Source organism: Aulonocara stuartgranti (assembly GCF_965226115.1).
Source record: "Aulonocara stuartgranti genome assembly, chromosome: 14".
In the NCBI taxonomy this organism is placed as follows: Eukaryota; Metazoa; Chordata; class Actinopteri; order Cichliformes; family Cichlidae; genus Aulonocara; species Aulonocara stuartgranti.
The window spans coordinates 737,059-760,027 of record NC_138950.1 but is presented as its reverse complement, the minus strand read 5'-3'; the positions used below and the strand labels follow the sequence as shown (position 1 = coordinate 760,027).

The 22,969-nt window shown below is 47.3% G+C and overlaps 4 protein-coding genes across 6 annotated transcripts in view; 3 read left to right on the top strand and 1 right to left on the bottom strand.

Annotated features, from left to right (window-relative positions):
- Positions 1-22,969, top strand: part of LOC309686934 (olfactory receptor 6E1-like) — a gene marked incomplete at both ends in the record, with an annotated part of 152,373 nt that overhangs the window by 90,869 nt on the left and 38,535 nt on the right. The window lies entirely within an intron of this gene.
- Positions 210-4,669, top strand: lipt2 (lipoyl(octanoyl) transferase 2). 2 transcript variants are annotated; one of them, XM_082502418.1, is made up of 4 exons: positions 210-297; positions 716-1,234; positions 1,312-1,438; positions 3,994-4,669. In XM_082502418.1, the coding sequence occupies exons 2-4, from the start codon at positions 926-928 to the stop codon at positions 4,284-4,286; spliced, it is 729 nt and encodes a 242-aa protein (XP_082358544.1). In that variant the 5' UTR covers positions 210-297; positions 716-925; the 3' UTR covers positions 4,287-4,669. The 2 variants fall into 2 exon arrangements, with proteins under 2 accessions (XP_082358544.1, XP_082358545.1); XM_082502419.1 differs by having other exon boundaries at positions 225-297; positions 920-1,234.
- Positions 10,026-21,121, top strand: pgm2l1 (phosphoglucomutase 2-like 1). 2 transcript variants are annotated; one of them, XM_082502360.1, is made up of 14 exons: positions 10,026-10,426; positions 13,196-13,363; positions 13,441-13,547; positions 15,440-15,524; positions 15,765-15,848; positions 15,927-16,123; positions 16,862-17,051; positions 17,129-17,226; positions 17,306-17,486; positions 17,561-17,654; positions 17,970-18,099; positions 18,985-19,174; positions 19,250-19,383; positions 20,160-21,121. In XM_082502360.1, exons 1-14 carry the CDS (start codon positions 10,316-10,318, stop codon positions 20,260-20,262), a joined length of 1,872 nt encoding a protein of 623 aa, XP_082358486.1. In that variant the 5' UTR covers positions 10,026-10,315; the 3' UTR covers positions 20,263-21,121. The 2 variants fall into 2 exon arrangements, with proteins under 2 accessions (XP_082358486.1, XP_082358487.1); XM_082502361.1 differs by having other exon boundaries at positions 10,343-10,426; positions 13,155-13,363.
- LOC309687428 (dual specificity protein phosphatase 14) overlaps positions 14,068-22,969 on the bottom strand; it is a 179,456-nt gene continuing 170,554 nt past the window's right edge. The window contains exon 4 of the transcript XR_014270736.1: positions 14,068-14,081. The gene's annotated coding sequence lies outside the window, so the exon portion shown is untranslated. The remainder of the gene's footprint in view (positions 14,082-22,969) is intronic.

Below are 22,969 nucleotides of genomic sequence, written 5' to 3'. Positions count from 1 at the left end.
AACATATTGTAATTTACCTGTTGTGAATTTATTTTCTCATGAAAGAGAGCAGATCTTTGGCAATTTAGATTTTGTTGCCTTAATATGAATCTAATTCTTCAACTCAAGAAATGATATTTATTAATTTGACAAAACTGCGAGATTAAAAAATAAGTCGATAATAATTCAGTTTTATTATGAAAGACTTTAGGTTCCGGTTAATGGCAAGACGGCGCTGTACAACCGGAAGACGTCATCAGTCTCACAGCTGTAGAAGAAGAGCGGGTCGTGGTAGAGGAGCGTACAGAAGTTAGACAGGTGATGGTTTTGATAAAGTATTTTGATAAATTAATAAACTAACGAAATAATCACGTAGAGACACGGCGGAGGGATTTGCTTCCCATTCAGAGATGTACTGCGGTTTGCTTTGACCGTGTCACTGAGGTCAGAGCGCTCAGTGCCCGCGAGCAGAAGCTCCACCTCGATTTTATTTTTAGTTTTCTGCTTTGTGAGTTTATAATGTGTGAATTGAAGCAGCCGATTTGTCTGTGAGTAGCTCAGGTTTGTGTCGTTTGGATTATGTTCGGAGAAATGTCCCAGGATCTCTGCTGAACTAAGGGAATCTAAAAACTGCGATATTCTAGGGCAGCTTGTGAACTCTCGGTTCAGGTCCTGGGAACATGAGCATGCATGTACATGTGCTGTGACACTAAAGCTAATGTGCTGCTGGTTTCAGATAACCAGATGGAGGATCTTTGCTCCTGACGGAACCCATCCACTGTATAAGTCACAGCAGACACCTGTGTCACCATCCACCTGTCAATCAAAGTGGCCACGCCCCTAGTCATGCAGCCTTTAAGGCTGGATACATTTTAAACAGGTTACAAGTAACAAAACTAAACATTTGTGCAACTAACAGTCTGGATTGGTCTGGTGTCAGTCCCAGATGCGGGGCGGCCAGCCGCTGGTGGAGGTGGTCCGCCTGGGCCTGGTCTCCTATCAGGAGGCTCTGCGACTGCAGCAGGTCTACGTGAACCGGCACCGGTCTGGCCCTGCTCACGCTCTGCTGCTGTGTGAGCACCCGCCGGTCTACACCACCGGGATCCGCCACAAACCCTACCCCGAGCCCCTGCTGGACCAACTGCGCCTGCAGGGGGCCGATGTGGCCCGGGCGAACCGGGGAGGACTCATCACCTTCCACGGGCCGGGACAACTGGTCTGCTACCCAGTCTTGAACCTGTGCAGCTTCAAGAAGGTCTGAGCTGACGTGGGAATGAGATTGGTGTGTTTTTATCAGAGCCGAACTTATTTTAATGTTTTCTGTTCTCTCAGAGCGTGCGGTGGTACGTCGATCAGCTGGAGCAGACCGTCATCGCACTCTGCAGCAGGTTCGCCATCCGAGCTACGACGTCCCCTCACACGGGAGTTTGGGTCGGAGACAATAAGATCTGCGCCATCGGTACGACTGCGTCGCTCTGAGCCTGAATCACCAACCATGTGTTCACTGACTGTGTGGCTGCTTTTTAAAACCAATAATTACCAATAATCAGACACGAGCAGCTGATTAATCCAGGCTACAGGTGGAGTTCACCAGGTTTATTGGCATCAGCAGCAGTCACCTAGAGCTGGGCGATAGAACGATAACGATATGTATCGCGATATAACTTTTACTCGATAGAGAAATTAAGCTATCGCGATAGACTTCGCCGCTCTTGTCCTCAAAAAAAAAAAAAAAAGGTCAGCCAATCCAAATTAAGTAGCGCAGAGCCGAACCAATCACAGCCGCAGCGTCACGTCCGCGTGACTTGTTACGTACAGCACAAGTGCCAAGCCGCACGTGTGTTTGTTTGGGAAGCAGCCAGCGGGTAATGGAGGAAATGAGTGTGCCGACTAGAAAAATCAACCGAGCGTGACCGAAGAGAAAACAGATGATGGTTCCAATGCCGGAGAGATTGTCGAACGGAAGAGCCAGAGAAGTTCCGTAGTGTGAAGGTATTTCGGCTATTTCAAGTCTGACAAAAACAGAGTAGCGTGCACTGTAAATTGTGCCGAAAGCAAGTCTGGAAATACAATAAACTGGTGCATGCGTCACACTGTGCGCCACGTTATTGTTTCGGTGAAATGAATTTCTACAATACTGTTACTGTTAATTCTACTCTCTGCAGTGTTTAAATGCTTACATATACACACAGTTACTGTCCCTCCACACATACGACTCGGTTCTGCTTCTATGCCCCAGCTTTGTTTACTTTTTCCCACCGAGGCTTCTAGACTTCTGATTGGCCAACATTTCGGCACGGTTAGGAATCTAGCGCCACCTGCTGCTTTGGCATGTTCATAGCAGCGTTTTCCTTCATTTCTGCCTTTATGTGTGGACGGGATTATTTTTTAAAATGAAAACGGAAAATCTCCGTTTTCAAAAATACCCGTGTACGTGTGGACGTAGCCTCAGTCTCTGACTGGAAGCGCTAATTCGTCATTCGGCTTTTGTCAGACTAAAGTAACTGTTAAAACTGTTTGAAAAGCTCAGCTATACAACAAGGAGAGATTGAGAATTTCCTTTTAGTTCTCAGTTTATTTGATATTGACAAAAGTTAGTCAGTTTTGTCTGATCTTCTGTAAAACAAACTAAGATTTATTTTTAGAATTAATATTTTGTTTCTAAGTGGAATTGACAATTTAGTCTGTTTCGTTTGTTCTATTTTGAAACTTAAACGCTTTAGCGGCTGCCTTTTGTGTAGTTTGCAATATTTGCCTTTATTTATCTGAAAAAGTCTCATGTTCCTTAAGTACATCTACCCTGTTGAACTTATTATGGGAAATAAATATTTAAATCAAAACAAGCTGCTGATTATTTCACATTTTACTTGTGAGCAACGGCACATTTAAATCTTACAAATATAGTTATTTGGCTTATATCGTGATAGATATCGTTATCGCCTGAAATGAAAAAAACATATCGTGATATGAAAAAATCTCATATCGCCCAGCTCTACAGTCACCTCAGGATGCTTTATTTATACTGCGAGGTATAGACCTACAGTCACACAGCACTGACGCTTTGGATCAGGGTCCAGTTTGATCTCAGCTGGGCCAGAACCAGGACTGTCATAGAGCTGAAACCATAAAGTCCAGTAAAAACTCATTTTAAGCCCCAGTTACAGAAGGGTGGATAAACATTCTGTAGGAAGATTGATCCTTGGCCTCTTCCTGTTGTTGTCATAATGGTGTCAAACCAACGCTGCCGGTCTTCCTTCTGTTCTTCGCACGCTGATGTGAAGAACAGAAGAGACGTGACGTGTCTGAAATAAGCGAGTCGCAGGACCTTCAGTCTGATGAAATCCATTTCCGGCACCACTATTCAAAAGCACTGATTCTGTCCTGTTTTCTTACTTCCTCGTCTTTAAGTGACGATGGACAAAGTCACACTGCCTTCTTTTCATTGGCACACAAATGTCCAGACGCACTGAGTCCTTTCTCTTAGCCACAAGTGTGGTTTATGGTTAAGTTATTGTGTCATTAGGAGAGCGGACCTTACACGTGACGGGAAAAAGATCGAGACAAGAATGAAACCACCACCGTGAAAAATCCTCAGTTTAAAAATTTTCAGTTCAATTCAGTTTTATTTACAAAGCGCCATCTGCTGGCCGTTAGGGGTCGCAGCAGGTGGCCGACCACCCATCTCTGCAGGTGCTGTTCACCTGTTAAAGGCTGTCAGCGAGCGTGAGGGTGAGGTCATGTGACCTAAAGGCCGCTCGCATAGACGGAACAGTTTTACTGGCTGGACTCAGGTGTGGTATAACAGTGCGCCGGCCCACGGAGGTAAAGAGGTGAAACATGCTCTTCATATCTGTTGGTCAGGTGTGAGGTTGGTAACATGTTTATGTCAGTGTGTGCGTGTTTCATTTGATCGCTACCATATTCAGCAGGGCTCCAATGCAGCTGCTTGCTCTTCCTTGCTCTTCAGCACGTCCTGTGTAAGAATTGCCTGAATGACGGCTGTCGTGTTTTCAGGAATACACTGTGGCCGCTACATCACGTCTCACGGTCTGGCGCTGAACTGCTGCACCGACCTGTCGTGGTTCGACCACATCGTTCCGTGTGGGATCGAAGGGAAAGGCGTGACGTCGCTGAGCGCCGAGCTGCGGAGACACGCTAGCGTGGAGGAGGTCGTCCCTCACCTGCTGCACGCCTTCACGCAGCAGTTCAACTGTCAGTTGACTGAGGCAGCGCAGGACGGCGGCGAGTCACCGACGCCTGTGACATCAGCAGGAACCTCAGCACTCACTAACCTGAAGGATAACTGAGCACACACTTTCTGATATGCACGTGCTGAGCAGTTTTGGTATCATCATCATCAGTGCCTGACCTGTAACTGACGGAGAGCGTGTGGGCGGAGCTTCTCAGAGCTCTTTTCTGGTCTTGGTGTTGATATTTTCAATATTAGGCTCACAGGGTGACAGGCGAACACCCTGAACACTCACTGCAGTGCCCTCAGTGTACACTGCAATAAAAAACTGAGTTTTCATTTATTAAATTTTCCTTCCAGTGACTGGCAGAGCCCCTCCCCACTGAAACAAAGGTTTGAGCTGGACCAGGTGTGCTGCTCTGGTCTGGATCAAAGCTCGCTTTGACTTCTTTGATCTAACAGCTGTTTTTATAATGCTGGATGAAGGTCTGTTCACATTCATCTGTGTTTATTTAATGACTTCACAGCTCATTTGCATATTCACACATGAATACACAAAAAGGTGTCAGAGTGTCTCCAGCAGGGGCGGAGCGTGGGGGTGGCTTACTGGGCTTAAGCCCGGGTTGTTTTGTCAGAAGCCCGGAGTGTAATTTTTCATAGTTAGATGCCTGGCTGACAACTGTATAAAACAAAAAGTACACACAATATTTGAAGCACATAGTGCACACTGTGGGAATTTACGACTGTGCGTGAATCCCCCCCTGATATTGGTATGATCCGAGCTCAGGCACTAAGCGACTGAGCGAGGGGGCGGGGCAGCTGCTGCCTGTGAGTGCGCTGTTGGAGAAACGGAGCCAGCCATACTAAGGAGAGCTTAAGTTTGAGCAGGTACCAAAGCAAATCATTCGTACTGTACAAATAATGTAAATATGACGTGAATCACGAAAGATTGATATGAAACTGATCACTAGACTAATATTACGTTACTCGCTCTTCAAGTGAATCAACAAATGGCGAAATGAAAAGCCGAACAACAACAATGCTGTTTCTTTAGAGTCTCAGCTTACAAGTGTGTTTATTTCATATTTTCAGTTCTTACCCTCCCCGACTAAATCGGTTTCAAATTCAAATTTTATTTGTCACGTACACAGTCATACACAGTACGATATGTAGTGAAATGCTTGGACAACTGCTCGTGACCTAAAGAAAACAAAAAAGGAAAAGGCTATGAATAAGATAGGAAATAAATATGAAAAATTAAAAAGGGTAAATTTAACTAGGAAGGAATAAAATATAAATTAAGGTTAAAAATGAAATAACTGTACAACACAAATTAGAATGAAGGGTAAATTTAACTGGGAAGAATAAGATAAAATATATAAATTAAAGTTGAAAATAAAATAACTGTACAACAAAATACACAATATAGAACTATATAAGAATGTATGAAGAAATCTAAATATAAATAAATATATACACAATAACAGCAGCTGTACAAGTATTAACTGGAAATGAAGAATATAGTGACCAGTGTTGTGCAAAACCAAAGTCCAGAAAGTCCAGTGTGTGTGTAAGAACCATATGTGTGGGTCAGTACTGTGTGGTGGTGTGATTGAGAGACCGTATCGCCTGCGGGAAGAAGCTCCTCCTCAGTCTCTCTGTGTTGGTCTTCAGGGAGCGGAATCGCTTTCCTGACCTCAGCAGAGAGAACAGTCTGTTGTTGGGATGGCTGAGGTCCTTCACCATCTTCCTGGCCTTGGTCCAGCACCGCCTGCTGTAGATTGAGTGCAGGTCAGGGAGCTCGGAGCGGATGGTGCGCTCAGCTGACCGCACAACCCTCTGTAGAGCTCGTCTGTCCTGCATGGTGCTGTTCCCGAACCAGGTTAAGATGTTTCCCGTCAGGATGCTCTCTATGGTGCAGGAGTAAAAGTTCCTGAGCACCTTGGAGGGCAGTTGGAAGTCTCTCAAGCGTCTGAGGTGGTAGAGACGCTGTCGGGCCTTTTTCACCACGGTGTTGATGTGACAGGACCATGACAGGTCCTGCGTGATGTGAACTCCGAGGTATTTGAAGCTGTCCACTCTCTCCACTGGGCACTCGTTGATGACGGGGGTCTGGTAGTTCCTCTCCTGCTTAGTGCTGAAGTCCACTATCAGCTCCTTTGTCTTACTGACGTTTAGAAGGAGGTTGTTCCTCTGGCACCAGTTCTCCAGATTCCTAATCTCCTTCAGGTAGGCCGTCTCGTTGTTATCAGAGATCAGGCCCACCACGACGGTGTCGTCAGCAAACTTGATGATGGTGGTGGAGCTGGTAGTGGCCACACAGTCATATGTGTACAAAGAGTACAGCAGGGGGCTCAGAACACACCCCTGGGGGGCTCCAGTGCTGAGAGTGGTGGAGGCTGAGACATGTCCGCCCATCCTTACTGCCTGTGGTCTGCCAGTTAGGAAGTTGGAGATCCACTGACACATAGATGAGCTGAGTCCCAGATGCTCCAGCTTGGTGGTGAGTGTGGAGGGAATTATGGTGTTAAATGCAGAGCTGTAGTCTATGAAGAGCATTTTAACATAATTCCCCCTTCTAGTGTCCAAGTGAGTGAGTGATGTGTGGAGGAGATGAGAGATGGCATCGTCTGTGGAACGATTTGGACGGTAAGCGAACTGTAGTGGGTCCAGTGTGTCTGGTAGTGAAGAAATGAAATGATTCAAATGATTCAGTTATGTACTGAAATATAAGAATGGACATTAGAGGCTTCTTTCAAAGAAAAAACTCAGGTAAATGTTATTTTATATATTATGCTTTGTATGTTGTTCAGTATATCTATGCAAAACAAGAGGGGTTTCAATACACAGCAGGATATTCACAGTTTAAACCAGATATTTACACTTTATGGAAAACACAAGAACAGTTTTTACTGTACAACATCAATTTAGAGTCAACTTTTGTTTTAGATAAATATTGAAATATCTTTTGAATTAGTTAAATGTCAGAATAAAGAGAGACAGAGCTTCTATTTTTATCACTTTCATCAAATGTAGGAGTACATGTACACTAAGTTTATTGTAAATTAATAAGAAACTGCAGACGATTCCATTCTGAGCTGCAGAAGCTTCTGATTGGTTCGTAGAGTCCATGTGAGTAAACTGGTGGCACAGCTGTGGATGCATATAAGGCAAAACACAGAGCCTGTTTCTGTGACATGGGAACATCAGGAGATGTCAACAAAACACCAGGAACAGAACTGTGGAGCTCCATAAGTGTGGCTCAGTTTGAATACAATTTGGTGCCATTTACAAGAAATACAGACAGTTTCTCTCTTTACTCTTAAAGTTAACAAACATGTTTTTATATTTATCTAAAAAATAAACATTTAGTCTGATTTGATGTTACAATTAAAAAAGTGTTTTTATCTGAAGAGTTTGTAAATATCTGTATATTTGATGATTGTCAGCACAAAGAGGAACAGAGATGAACAAGAGCAGGTGAGACTCACATGTTAGTCAAATGGTTGTTTACCAAAAGTATCAGCGTATCACAGGTCCTCATGTATCTCGTACCTCGTGTTTCTTTTTAGGTTTGTTATTTTTCAAATTCTATATTTATTAAGTTCTGCAGCTTGTTTGCACAACAAGGCTAAATAATTATATAAACTTTGGTAGAATTAAAAAATAAGTGTAGTGCAGGTCTATGATGATTTTTAGTGCTGCTATCATCTAGTTCTGATTCTGGTTCTGTCTTGGTTAAGTCCTCAGTAGTCCTGATTTTGAACTGTTGTTGTCCTGTTTTAATTCCGGATCAGTTCTGGGTCTGGTTGAATTGGGGTTTAGGCCTTGTGTCTTGATACAGCCCTGACTTTGTTCTGCCTCGCTGCTTAATTAAAAAACTAGTTTAAGGTGTCCTGCACATGTGATATATATTTTTCCCTATATGAAGTCATTTTTTTTGAACAAAACTCAAAACAGAGCCTATTAATCTTTCAGTCATTTCTAACCCCCCCCCCAAAAAAAAAAAAAAATCCCACATACATACTACCCTTTAGGGCTAAGCCCCGGGTGTTTCAAATGTCTGGCTCCGCCTCTGGTCTCCAGTAAGGTGTCAGGCAGCCGTTACTGCTCACGGAGTCTCACTGATGGCCGAGGTGAGTATTTATAACGGGACAGGTCAGCTTTGCACGCCCCTGGCTTTTTTAATGTGCTCTATAAAATAAATAAAGATTGTTGTTGTTGTTGTTGCTTCACAGCTCAGAATAATCCTTAATCTGACAGTGGACGTCGGTCCAGCTTCTGTCTGAAACAAGCTGTTTTAGCTCATCCCCCTTTAAGAAACGTTTCTTCTGATTGGCTGTTCCTCACCGAGGTTTAACCTCTGGCTGCTCTTCTACGTCTGTGAAAGTACAAAATCTGACAAAAGTTTAGAGCAGCCAGAGCTTCACTGCTCATCATTAAATCCAGAATTGAATTCAAAATCCTGCTCCTCACATACAAGGTCTTAAATAATCAGGCCCCATCTTATCTGAATGACCCTGTAGTACCATATCACCCTATGCATTGAGTTTTTCCTTTCCAGTCACCTTTCTCACTCACTATGTGTTAACAGACCTCTCTGCATTGAATCATATCTGTTATTAACCTCTGTCTCTCTTCCACAGCATGTCTTTATCCTGTCTTCCTTCTCTCACCCCAACAGTCACAGCAGATGGCCCCGCCCCTCCCTGAGCCTGGTTCTGCCGGAGGTTTCTTCCTGTTAAAAGGGAGTTTTTCCTTCCCACTGTCGCCAAAGTGCTGCTCATAGGGGTCATATGATTGTTTGCCTGTATTATTGTAGGGTCTTTACTGTATGTTATAAAGGACTCTGAGGTGACTGTTTGGTGCTATATGACTTAAGTTGAATGAAATTATTAGAAACTTTTGTCATGTTTAATATGAACATCCACCTCAGGAAAATGACATGTGTAATGGGAAATTTAAAAAAAGCAAACGTCCATTTTGCAAAACACTTTGCGTTCACATACAGTTTTCATTTCATTTAACAAATTGACTTTTGTACTGTTCAGGTTTCTAAAGTATGGTGCCTCATTTGGTAAAATTGGAAAGGAACTCTGTTGCACAGCACATCACCAGGACTGAACTGCCAGCCATGCAGGATCTTTATAGGCAGCGCTGCATGAGGAAGACGCAGCGGGTCCTCTCTGATCCCAGCCACCCCAGTCATAGACTTTTCACACTGCTGCCGTCCAGCAGGCAGTTCAGGAGCATTCAGACCCGCACTAGCAGACAGAGACAGTTTTCACCCAAAAGCCATCAGACTGCTGACATTCCACACTCACTACCATCACAGGACTCTGCACACTGTCACTTCAACAAATGCCACTTAAATGCTCATTGCACAACTTTTGCACAACCTGTAAATACCAACTTGTCTTAAATTCTCTAATATTTAATACTTTTTTCTCTCCTTTTCTCCTTTGCATTGTTATCATTATTAATCCTGTTAATTCCTGTTATTTTCTTCTTAATATAACTGCACACTCTCTGTATGCTCATGTAAAGCTGAGGAGCACAAGCCAAAGAATTTCATTATGGATAAATGTGGCTACACTGTTTATCTGAACATGACAATGAAACTTGAACTTGTTCTACAATTATTGCTCATAAAGCTGGCGTCAGGTGGGCAAAAATGTACCGGAAATTAATTGGAAATTAATTTTTTACCTTGAATTTTAAACAGTTTTTCTACACCCCAGAGCACATTAATCATATCAGAGAATGCTGTGAAATATTTAAAGAACAACAAATGAAAACAAAGGTTTTGTTCTTTTGTGCCGCTTCATGTGAAGCTTTCATTTTATTAACTAGCCGGAAATGAGGAGCCCTGCCTCTGCCGGTCTCTGTGAACTTCCGTGTAACTTAAGTAAGAAAGAAAATGCTTCTGTCGGCCTCCAGCGGTGATCTGGCGTCATTGTCGCTAACGTTTGGCCTCGGTGTGGGAAATTATACACGACTCCGGAGAGAGCTCAGCCGCACCAGCCATAACAGGCAGGCGGTGTGTGTGAGAAGTCCGAGTCGGAGGCGCTAGCCGCCGGGGAGCCAATAGCCTCCAACAGCGGGCAGACAGATGGCCGTGTGGCTCTTTGAGCGTTAGCTGTCAGCATGGAGGACGACAACGGACTCGACGGAGACCTGAACGCCAACGTCAGGTTTCAGAGGACTGGCGACCCGAAGCTTGACAAGGCGGTGCAGCACTGGTTAGCCTGGGACAGGGTGAGTCTGTGCCCGTTAGTCAGAAAGCCAAGCCGGGTGTAAGCAGGGAGCGCTGCACCAGACTTCGCTGACAAATCCGTCGATTAAAATATCACCACTTTTGGGCAGGGACATGTCACAGAAACATGTTTATGAGTTATGTTTGATAGATCATTGTAGTTGTGTGGAGAAATCGGCATACAAACTGATCCATGAAGCAGCGCTGTTTGCCATTAAACATAAACTTCATACAGCCTGAAGCCGGGAAGCCGGTGTTGCAGCAGGTCTGAACTATAACAGTCATTCTAAGACTTTAGGTTGAAACTGTGAGCCGAATGAGCTAGCCCCCAAAATCTAGTAAGACGTATTTCCTACTTGAATTGTTTTCCGAAACAATAAAGTAAAATGATCAGTTTTTAAAGGGGAGTTGTGGTGGCAGGAGCACCGCGGCTGCTCGGGGCGTGATGGAGATTACCTTTGTGGGTTACCGGAAGATTAACCGGCAGCGTGACTCAGCAGATTGAGTCAGAAAGGCCTTTCCGGTCAATAAACATTCATCCATGGGTGAATATTGATCCTTTACTCGTCTTTATTCAGGAACCAGGTCACCGTGAGCTGCTGGATGATGCTCAGATCCAAACACATTTTAAAGCCAACATGTTTTACAACCATTTTAACTTTAAATGCAAATGAAAAATAAGCTTCGTGCCACCTCCTCATCCATACGTGGCCCCCAAACCAGCATGGTGGGACCAGAAGGTGACCCCAGGTGGCCAAGTCCATCCTTTTTGTACAGTTTTGGAAAAGCCAGCCATTTATGACATCTAGCAGGAAATTATTGTTGTAATGTGCACAGTGAGAAAAACCCGGGTGTGTGATTACGTCTGTGAAGGCTGCGCTGTAGCTTCAGCTCTGACACCACGACCATCCGTGTAGGTTCTTTACATGAAGCTGTTTGTTTCAGCTTTCTTTCATCTTAGACTCGTTGTTGTGGGTCAATCTTGTGTACGCGTCAGCAGCAAAATATACAATCAGAGGACCTGGGATCGATCCCTGAGGAACTCCATCTCCTGTGGTGAACAGTCAGACAAGTTTAGGTTTTGGATGCTGGCAGAGGATTTGGATCTGGGAATAGGTCACCATGGGTCACTGGTTCAGGCCGGTGTCGCAGAGTCCCGTCTGCAGAAGAAGGCAGAGCGAGGACGTCTCTAAAACACCGCACCTCGCTGGTTCATCCTGTTGCAGAACAAAGACGTGGTGCAACTTTGTGCAAGAACTACAACTGTTTGACTGTGAGCGAGACCTGCCTGCGCTCGTTATTGCTAATGTCTCGCGTCAGAAAGGTCAAAGGTTAATCCCAGCCACACCGTTTTATACTTGCTGTTTGAAGCTTTGGCCATGTTCAAGAAGAAACCCGGAGCTACGCTGCTTGGCAGGAGACCAGAGGAAGTCCACTGTGACAGTGTTTCAGACTGGACTGGGTTTGAACCCCCCCCCCCTCGCTCCCCAGTGTCGCCCTCCCAGTGTTCAGAGCTGTGTGGTCTGTAAAGGTCACGGCTGCCTTGAACTGCGCTTTAAATGTCAGCAGCTGGGAAAAGATTCCCACTCGCTGTTTGGACTCTATCTTTATCCTGTGTGCAGAGAAACATGAATGAGGTCCATCCTTCGGCCTCTCGGAGCATCGGCTGCACATCAGCCGATGCTCCGAGGCCCGTGAGCCTGCAGGGACTCCTTCACTCAGAGTGCGTCCTAATGAAGACAGGAAGTGAGCACCCCACCACGGAGTACAGCAAACATGCACCGGGCACCTTTTCTAAATGTGTGTGATATTTTATCACCCACAGAGTGCGACCTCAGGTGATAATCTCATTTAATGTTTTTAATGAAACCTCTGTGAAGGTTCGGCTTCCTGTGTTTGCTCCTGTCGGGAGATTAGGCCTGCAGTCGTCGTCCTCTCGGCACATTTCCAGCAGGCCACAGATACAATAATCATAATCTGTGATCCACGTGTCACAGTGGAGGGTCAAGAATGATTTGGCGTACGGCCTTCATCAGCTTGTTAGAGCGTTTAACCGTCTCATGGAGTTCCTGCTCTTTACAAATAAAGATGCGTTTCTAACACGCTTCAGAGTGAATATTTGGTGTGAGCACAGCCTGAACCTCCCTGTTTCCCTTCTTTATCAGTGGCTTCCATGCAGCCGTCCCTCCACTGAGACCTTGGCTGTGTGTGAATACAGGGCGCTCACGTCCCTGTTGGGGGGGCGGGTAGTTTAAAAAGTTGAGTCCAGAGTTTTCAGGCTGCCGAGGTCAGACTGTTCTAAGAGCTCTGATTAAAGAGCAAGGTGAAAAACAGCAGACAGTGCAGCGCGAGAACGTTTCCGTCCTGGTGTCAGCGGTGGGCTTAACGAGGCCCACGAGACGTCCTCACTCCTGTGTGTCTGTAAGTGCACCGCACGTGCTCAGTCTGTGAGGTGAGGCCGAGCAGGCGGAGGCTTTGGACAAGTGTGTTTATGAAGAAGGGCTGGAACGCTGAAGACGCTTGGGCGGCTCACCTGAGCCAGGTGATGTGACCGTATTCACCCGGACTTCACAGGTGTTTATGACGGCCGTGCAGTTTAGTTTGAAGGTCATCCCCAGATATCCATGTCCTCCCCACGGGGACGAGACGTCTGCCCCTGAATCAGCTTCAGTGATAAGTGTGTGTGTGTGAGAGCTGCTGTGAGTTGAGGGTGTGGTTTTACCTATGCAGGTGTGGTCAGAGGTGTGATGGTTTTCCATGCTGTGCTGCAGAACCAGTGGACCCGGGCTCAGGTGGAGTCTCTGGTGGGGGCGGGACGTGTCGATGACCTGAGGCGGAGACTCTGCAGCAGGATGAGTTTCGGCACTGCCGGGCTTAGAGCGCCGATGGGAGCGGGATTCAGCCGGATCAATGACCTCACCGTCATCCAGTCCACGCAGGTGAGAGAGAGGGAGGAAACATGGCCGGCTCAGGTGGGCCGATGTCTGACCCAAGCCACTTCCTGTTTCCTTTGCAGGGCCTCTACTCCTACCTGTGCAGGTATTTTGCAGACTTCAGCAGCAGAGGCGTCGTGGTGGGCTTCGACACCAGAGGACAGGAGGAGAGCGGCTGCAGCAGCCACAGGTGGCACACACACACACAGTCGCACACACACTGTCTCACACACACTGTCACACACTGTCGCACACACACACTGTCTCACACACACTGTCTCACACACACTGTCACACACTGTCGCACACACACACACTGTCGCACACACACTGTCACACACTGTCGCACACACACTGTCGCACACACACTGTCTCACACACACTGTCACACACTGTCGCACACACACACACTGTCGCACACACACTGTCACACACTGTCGCACACACACTGTCGCACACACACTGTCTCACACACACTGTCTCACACACACTGTCGCACACACACACACTGTCGCACACACACACACTGTCGCACACACACTGTCTCACACACACTGTCTCACACACACTGTCGCACACACACTGTCTCACACACACTGTCGCACACACACACACACACTGTCGCACACACACTGTCGCACACACACTGTCGCACACACACACACACACACACTGTCGCACACACACTGTCGCACACACACACACACACACACACACACACACACTGTCGCACACACACTGTCTCACACACACTGTCGCACACACACTGTCACACACAGTCGCACACACACACACTGTCGCACACACACACACACACACAGTCGCACACACACTGTCACACACAGTCGCACACACACACACTGTCGCACACACACACACACACACACACACACACACACACAGTCGCACACACAGACACACATGCGCTGATGACCCAGTCCCACCAGTCCAAGGATGTCCCTCGACACACAGATGACCATCACCACTGTGCCATCTTTCAGGCATTTTTCTTTCAAATTCGTCATTATTTACTTAACCTGCTAAGACCTGAACTCTGCCACAGCAGCATTTTTAATTTCTCTGATTGGGACCTGATTAACCTCCTAGGACCTGCGTCCACATATGTGGACATCACATATTTATAAATGTTTTTAATGTTTTGTTTTCTTTGGAAATTTTCTGACATAATTTCCTGATTTTAAAAACTGTAAAAATGTTAAAGAATCAGGATTTAGTGGTTTTTTTTATGGACAAACATCTGAGTTTATGAAGCAGAGTTCACTTTGAACCTGTGTGTGTGTCTGTGTGTCTATGTGTGTGTGTGTGTGTGTGTCTCTGTGTGTGTGTGTGTGTGTCTCTGTGTGTGTGTGTCTGTGTGTCTGTGTGTGTGTGTGTCTGTGTGTGTGTGTGTCTGTGTGTGTGTGTCTGTGTGTGTGTCTGTGTGTATGTGTGTCTGTGTGTGTGTGTGTGTGTGTCTGTGTGTGTGTCTGTGTCTGTGTGTGTGTGTCTGTCTGTGTGTGTGTGTGTGTCTGTGTCTGTGTGTGTGTCTGTGTCTGTCTGTGTGTGTGTGTCTGTGTGTGTGTGTCTGTGTCTGTCTGTGTGTGTGTGTCTGTGTGTGTGTGTCTGTGTGTATGTGTGTCTGTGTGTGTGTGTGTGTGTGTGTGTGTGTGTGTGTGTCTGTGTCTGTGTGTGTGTGTCTGTGTGTGTGTGTGTGTCTATGTGTGTGTGTGTGTCTATGTGTGTGTGTGTGTCTGTCTGTGTGTGTGTGTGTGTGTGTGTGTGTCTGTGTGTGTGTGTGTGTCTGTGTGTGTGTGTGTGTGTGTGTGTGTGTGTGTGTGTCTATGTGTGTGTGTGTGTCTGTCTGTGTGTGTGTGTGTGTGTGTGTGTCTGTGTGTGTGTGTGTGTCTGTCTGTGTGTCTGTGTGTGTGTCTGTGTGTGTGTCTGTGTGTGTGTCTGTGTCTGTCTGTGTGTGTGTGTGTCTGTGTGTGTGTCTGTGTGTGTGTGTGTGTGTGTGTGTCTGTGTCTGTGTGTGTGTGTGTGTGTGTGTGTGTGTGTCTGTGTGTGTGTGTGTGTGTGTCTCAGGCTGGCGAAGCTGACGGCTGCTGTGCTGCTGAGCAGAGACGTCCCCGTGCATCTCTTCTCCTCCTTCATCCCCACGCCGTACGTGGTGAGGAAACACTAACGCATCACTTCCTGCATGCAGCCGGCTGCTCGCTGTGACCTCACTAATGTTCGTGCCGTCACATTTTCCGGGCTGTAATGAATGAGCCGACCTCACATCGGCGCCAGCGGCAGCCTGATAGCTGACGGTGTCACAGACACAGATATTTAAACACTTATTAAAACCGAACGTTCGCCGAAGGATGAAGGAGTTTCACACTGAGCGCGCTCTGTTCTCCTTTGGCAGCCTTACGCTGTGAAGAAGCTGGGGGCTGCAGCTGGAGTGATGATCACAGCGTCACACAATCCCAAAGAAGACAACGGATACAAGGTCAGTAAGGGCACGTTCGCAGCCGTGCCTCAAATGGGAAGTAAAAGTTAGGAGCTGGGTGCGTGTGTCCCCCTGCAGGTGTACTGGTGTAACGGCGCCCAGATCACCTCGCCTCACGACAAAGAGATCCTGCGATGTATAGAGGAGCAGCTGGAGCCCTGGAGCGCCTCCTGCTGGGACGTAGGGCTGGTGGATCGCTGCTCCCTGAGGACCGACCCCCTGACCCAGATCAACAGCTGCTACATGGATGAGCTCGCCTCCCTCTGCTTCCACAGGTAAGCCCACCTGTTCCTCCTCTCGGTGTCCTCCACAGGGACGCTGATGGTTCTTCTACAGCACGTTTTCGATGCCTCAGTGATTTCTGTCCAACTCATTCATACTCTGATTTATAGCATCACAGAGAAACCTGGGGTTAGTGTGTTGCCTAAGGGCGTTTGGGCAGCAGGGATTGTACCTCCAACCTTCTGATTAGTAGATGCCTGCTGGTGTGAACAGTCATTTATAGTTTCCTCATTTCCACAGCCTGTGTTGTTCTGCTGATGTCAGAAGCTGTTTGCCAGCAGTGATTGAGGACGATGTTTGTGACCGCGGGCTGAGGTCTCAGCGTGATGAGTTCAGGTGTTTCGTGGAGGACTGCAGCGTGTTTCATGAGACCACCTGCTGTTTGCACTGCTGAACACAGATGATCATTATTTCTAACTGCTGAGCGTTTACAGCGGAAATAATCATTTCTTTCTCAGGTTTAAGTGACAAATCAGTGACGCTATCGTTGGCGTTGTTGGCTTGGATGTGGTGATGTCACAGTGAGGTGGTCTGACCTGATCTTTTTTTGTTTCACGGCGTGATTGTTTGTGTCGTTAAAAGAAACGTTAGTGAACCTGCGGTAAGAGTGACACGTTCCCCTGATGTTCTGCCAGGATGTGAACGTATAAGGACGTCAGAAAATGTTGAACTTTGACCTTTAAAATGACCCCGAGCACCAACGTTAGAGCATGTTTCCTGATGCGTCTCAGGGACCTGAACAGCAGCTCCCCGCTGAAGTTCGTCCACTCCTCCTTCCACGGCGTCGGCCACGCCTTCGTGCAGCAGGCCTTCCGGGTGTTCGGCTTCCCTCCACCGATCGCCGTCCCGGAGCAGAAAGACCCCGACCCCAACTTCTCCTCGGTGCGCTGTCCCAACCCCGAGGAGGGAGAGTCCGTGCTGGTGGGTCGGGTTCCCGTCTCGTTTGCTCACAAATGACCGAATCCTGTCGTTCGCTTATCCGATGTCTTGTTTTCCAGGAACTTTCTCTCCTTCTGGCAGAGCGGGAAAACGCCCGCGTCGTCCTGGCAACAGATCCTGATGCTGACCGGCTGGCTGTAGCAGAGAAGTCTGACGGGTATGTTTGCTCAAAGGCACTTCAGAGCTGAAAGTATTTGGCAGCGCTGCAGGTTCACCTGTATCGCCCTGTGTTTCAGGTGTGGCTGGAAGGTGTTCACAGGTAACGAGCTGGCAGCCCTGCTGGGCTGGTGGATGTTCTTCACGTGGAAGGAGAACCACTCTGAACCAGCAGACGCTCGGAGCATTTACATGTTGGCGACCACGGTGTCCTCGAAGATCCTGCAGGCCTTCGCTCGCATCGAGGGGTTCCACTTTGAGGTCAGACGCTCAGGCATTAGTGAGCACACCAGTGTGTGGAAGTCAGACGATGATGGTTACTCTGTGTTCAACAGGAAACTCTGCCAGGCTTTAAATGGGTCGGGAATAGAATCCACGAGCTGTCCCAAACAGGAAGCAGAGTCATCTTCTCCTTCGAGGAGTCCATCGGTAACTAAGTTCGCTGTGACGTTTGGCGTAGAAACTGAACAGTTAGCGGTGTTTCCTGGAAACCCTCTCCTGTCTGATTTAAATTTAAAGTATCTGATTACACAGCAGTGGGGAGTAGACTTCATCACAGTTCAAGGATAATACACCCACTGTGATCATCTTCAGTGCCCTGCACCAGCACAGAGCAGCTACCTGTGTTGTTGCACCGTCCTCTACAGTATAAAGGCCCTTTGATGGTTATTGGAGAACTGAATTCATTCTGTGTTTAAAGGATTATTGGAAGGGAAACTGTCAGGTGTCCCTTCATCTCTTCAGGGTTCCTCTGTGGGGACACAGTCCTGGATAAGGACGGCGTGAGCTCGGCGGCGGTCGTGGCTGAAATGGCCGCTTACCTTCACAACAAGCACCTAAGTCTGAGCCAACAGCTGCACAACATCTACCAGACGTAAGACTTCAGGGCACCGCTCTAACATCACGATCACAACTTGTCATTTAATGTCGAGCTGTGTGACGTTTACTGACCCGCTTCAAGTGAAAAAGATTCTATGCTGGACTTTATTGTGTGTCCCTTAATGCCCATGCACAGTTTGGTCCTCACACACCAAATCAATTCAATTCTATTTTATTTACACAGCGCCAAATCACAACAACAGTCGCCTCAAGGCGCTTTATACTGTACGGTCGACCCTACAATAACACATACAGAGAAAAACCCAACAATCATATGACCCCCTATGAGCAGCACTTTGGCAACAGTGGGAAGGAAAAACTCCCTTTTAACAGGAAGAAACCTCCGGCAGAACCAGGCTCAGGGAGGGGCGGGGCCATCTGCTGTGATTGGTTGGGGTGAGAGAAGGAAGACAGGATAAAGACATGCTGTGGAAGAGAGACAGAGGTTAATAACAGATATGATTCAATGCAGAGAGGTCTGTTAACACATAGTGAGTGAGAAAGGTGACTGGAAAGGAAAAACTCAATGCATCGGGTGATATGGTACTACAGGGTCATTCAGATAAGATGGGGCCTGATTATTTAAGACCTTGTATGTGAGGAGCAGGATTTTGAATTCTGGATTTAACAGGAAGTGTACAGCCAATCAGGATGCAGAACACAATGTGCTGTAAAAAGCAAAACAAAGAAAGCAAAATTGCAAAAAGAAAAAAAAAACTGCAACAGCGAGCCCATGATAGGTGAACCGCGTTATAGCGAGGGACCACTGTAATCCTTTGAAAAACATCTCGACAAAACTTCTACTAAAACTACATTGGACAGAAAAATGTGCTCTGCTCTTATTTTGACAGTCATCCTCAGTGTGACTTCCTGTCTGTAGGTACGGGTATCACGTGTCTAAAACCTCCTACGTCGTCTGTAACGACCCTCCCACCATCCAGAGGATCTTCAGCCGCATCAGAAACTTTGACGGCAGCGGCTCGTACCCGAAGACGTGCGGCGGCGTCCAGATCGTTCATGTCAGAGACGTTACCACGGGATACGACAGCAGTCAGCCAGACCTCAGATCTGTGAGATGCCGTTTTGTTCTTCCTCGAGTTCCTCCTGTTCAGTTCAGGTGTGTTCAGGTGTGTTCTCCCGTACAGGTTCTTCCTGTGTCCAGGAGCAGTCACATGATCACCTTCACGCTGCAGAACGGCATCGTGGCCACGCTGAGGACAAGCGGCACCGAACCGAAGATCAAGTACTACACAGAGTTCTGCGCGGTGCCGGGGCAGAGGTCGGCTCCTCGTTTCTGTTTGTCTGTGATGGAGATGAAATGTTAGCGCAGGCTCTAGACTAACTTTTTGCCGCGGTTGCACTGGTGCGCAGTGCAAAAAAGGTCGGCGCACCCAAATTTTTCACCCGCATCGCTGAACACCACAGTTTTACATGTGTACTTTTTTTGCTGTTGATTTGTAAATGATCAACTAACAATCTTGTCAACACAAAGTTCTTTATTTGGAGCTCAGTTCTACAAGAAACACTCGTGACTGAAAAAGTGTTTGTGCCTAAAGTGCTTTGACACTCTTTGGCACTTCTGTCGGGCCTGGGCTGCTCACGAGGGCTGAGTATCATCACTGATTTCTATAATCCATTCGACTCGATTCAATTTTGCCTCAAACAGTCAGAAATATTATAATTCTGATCATTTATCAGCACTGATACATGTGAGACTTCATCAGAGGTGTGAATAAATAACACTGATCTGAATTGTGGTCTGCCAGCTGACTGATGGAGCTTTCTTTCCCTGCAGTGCTGAACTGGCTCTGATCTGTGAGCTCAATAACTGTGCTGCTAACAGGAAAAGACCGACGTTTCAGAGAAACGTGTACCACAAGAAAGTTTGATGGAACTGCGACGTTTGTTTAAAAAAAGCACCAAATTTATTTAGAGCATACAGGATAAAGTCCAAGAATAATTACGTCAGGTCCTAATGTCACTCTAACAAACTTCATGTGTGACCTCATGTGTGGGCGGGGCCTCTGTGACATCATCACCCTCTCTGTGTTGCAGCGAGGTGTCCACCCTGGAGGAGGAGCTCAGGAAGGTCACCGCTGCCCTGGTGGATGAGTTCCTGGAGCCCGAGAAGAACAACCTGATTCGCCGCCTGGTGTAGCACCGCCTGCTCGTACCTGCTTACTGTTGATGACATCACATCCTGTCATGTGTGAATCAGAGCAGCAGCTGCCTCACTCTGGTGTTGGTGAACTATGAACCCTGAAGAGATTCAGAGAGCGAGTCTTCAGATTCTTTCGTGTGATTGGCTGTGATAGGAGCTCCTCATGACAAACCTGACGTGGTGTTTTAATTTTCTTTAAAACAAAACGTCTGACCAAAAGACAAAATGAAACAGAAGATCAAAACTTAATATCGAAACAGGACACGCGTGAGCAGAGCTCTTTATTTCGCTTAATTCAGCAGCAGTGCATTCTGGGAGTTGGCTCTGAATATTCTTTTTGTGTGCATATTTTGTTGTTGTTGTTGTTGTTGTTCAGCCATCTGTTCTTTTCAACCAAATTTAAATGAATAAAATCGGCAGGCAGGACAATTAAATTATTTTATTTATTTTTGTGTAAAAATGCCAAATATTTGTTGTATCTTTAATTATTTGTTACAGTAAAATCTGCTGTTTTTTATTTTTATCCAGTTCTTGATGTTTTATGTTAAACAGATTGTAGAAGCAGCTGTTGCTGATATTTATTGTAAATATTGGTGAGAAATAAAACAGCTGAGTTTGTTCTGATGTCACATTGACTGTTCGTTGGCCTGAGGTAATTTATTTTTTTACTCAAGGAGATTAAAGATGTTTATGTGCGAGGAGGAGCTGCTGTTTCTGCTGTTGTGCATTCGGCTCCATGCAGATGCTTTTATTTTGTTAAAGAAATGGTTGACGACAGCGTGATGCCTCATCTGTGTATTACTGTCGCAGCTTCACTCGAACTGAAAATGAAATAAAAATATTCCTAGTTCTCTGATTACCTTCTCTCTCCAGCTCTTTGTTGAATTTGAGCCGTGAAGGATTAAACAGGATCCATGTTTGTGAGATTTGGTTGGTAAGGAGAAGTGAAGAGCACATGGACATCCTGATAATACTGAATTACAGTAGTCCAGCTTAGAAGTAATAAATGCATGAACTAGTTTGCGGTACGTTGGGGTTTTTCCCGGTGGACGAGAGGGTTTGTTCCCTGCGCCTTAGGGTCGGGGAACGGGTCCTGACTGTCATCTGCGCTTATGCGCCGAGTGGCAGTTCAGAGTACCCAGCCTTCTTAGAGTCCCTGGGTGGGGTGCTGGAGGGTGCTCCACCTGGAGACTCTGTTGTCCTGCTGGGAGACTTCAATGCTCACGTGGGTAACGACAGCGAGACCTGGAGGGGCGTGATTGGGAGGAACGGCCTCCCTGATCTGAACCCGAGCGGTGCTCTGTTATTGGACTTCTGTGCTAACCACAGTTTGGCCATAACGAACACCCTGTTCGAACATAAGAGTGTCCATAAGTGCACGTGGCACCAGGACGCTCTAGGCCGTAGGTCGATGATCGATTTTGTAATCGTATCAGCAGACCTGCGACCATATGTTCTGGACACTCGGGTAAAGAGAGGGGCTGAGCTGTCAACTGATCACCACCTGGTGGTGAGTTGGATCAGGTGGCGGGGGAGGACGCTGGACAGACCTGGTGCACCTAAACGCGTAGTGAGGGTGTGCTGGGAACGTCTAGCAGAGGCCCCAGTCCGCGAGATCTTCAACGCACACCTCCGGCAGAGCTTCGACAGCATTCCGAGGGAGACTGGGGACATTGAGTCCGAATGGACCATGTTCAGCGTCTCCATTGCCGAAGCTGCTGCATTGAGCTGCGGCCGCAAGGTGGTGGGTGCCTGCCGTGGTGGTAATCCCCGAACCAAATGGTGGACACCAGAGGTGAAGGGAGCCACCAGGCTGAAGAAGGAGTCCTATCGGGCTTGGTTAGCCTGTGGGACTCCGGAGGCAGCCGACAGGTATCGACAGGCCAAGCGGAATGCGGCTCGGGCAGTGGCTGAAGCAAAAACTCGGGTGTGGGAGGAGTTCGGAGAGGCCATGGAAAAAGACTTTCGGACTGCCTCGAAGAGATTCTGGCAAACCGTCAGGTGTCTCAGGAGGGGAAAGCGGTGCTCTACCTGCACTGTGTATAGTGCTGGCGGAGCGCTGCTGACGTCGACTGAGAAAATTGTCAGGCGGTGGAAGGAATACTTCGAGGACCTCCTTAATCCCACTGACACATCTTCCGAGGAGGAAGCAGAGTCTGGGGATGAGGGGAATGACCCGCCAATTTCCGGGGGCGAGGTCACTGAGGCAGTTAAACAACTCCTTGGTGGCAGAGCCCCTGGTGTTGATGAGGTCCGCCCCGAGTTCCTGAAGGCTCTGGACGTTGTAGGGCTGTCCTGGTTGACACGCCTCTGCAATGTTGCGTGGAGATCAGGGGCAGTACCTGTGGACTGGCAGACCGGGGTGGTGGTCCCCATCTTTAAGAAAGGGGACCGGAGGGTGTGTTCCAGCTACAGGGGGATCACACTCCTCAGCCTCCCTGGGAAAGTCTATGCCAGGGTGCTGGAAAGGAGAGTTCGTCCGTTAGTCGAACCTCGGATACAGGAGGAACAATGCGGTTTTCGTCCTGGTCGCGGAACACTGGACCAGCTCTTTATCCTCTCCAGGATACTTGAGGGTGCATGGGAGTTTGCCCAACCAGTCTACATGTGTTTTGTGGACTTGGAGAAGGTATTCGACCGTGTCCCTCGGGGTGTCCTGTGGGAGGTGTTGCGGGAATATGGGGTGTCTGGCCCATTGCTACGG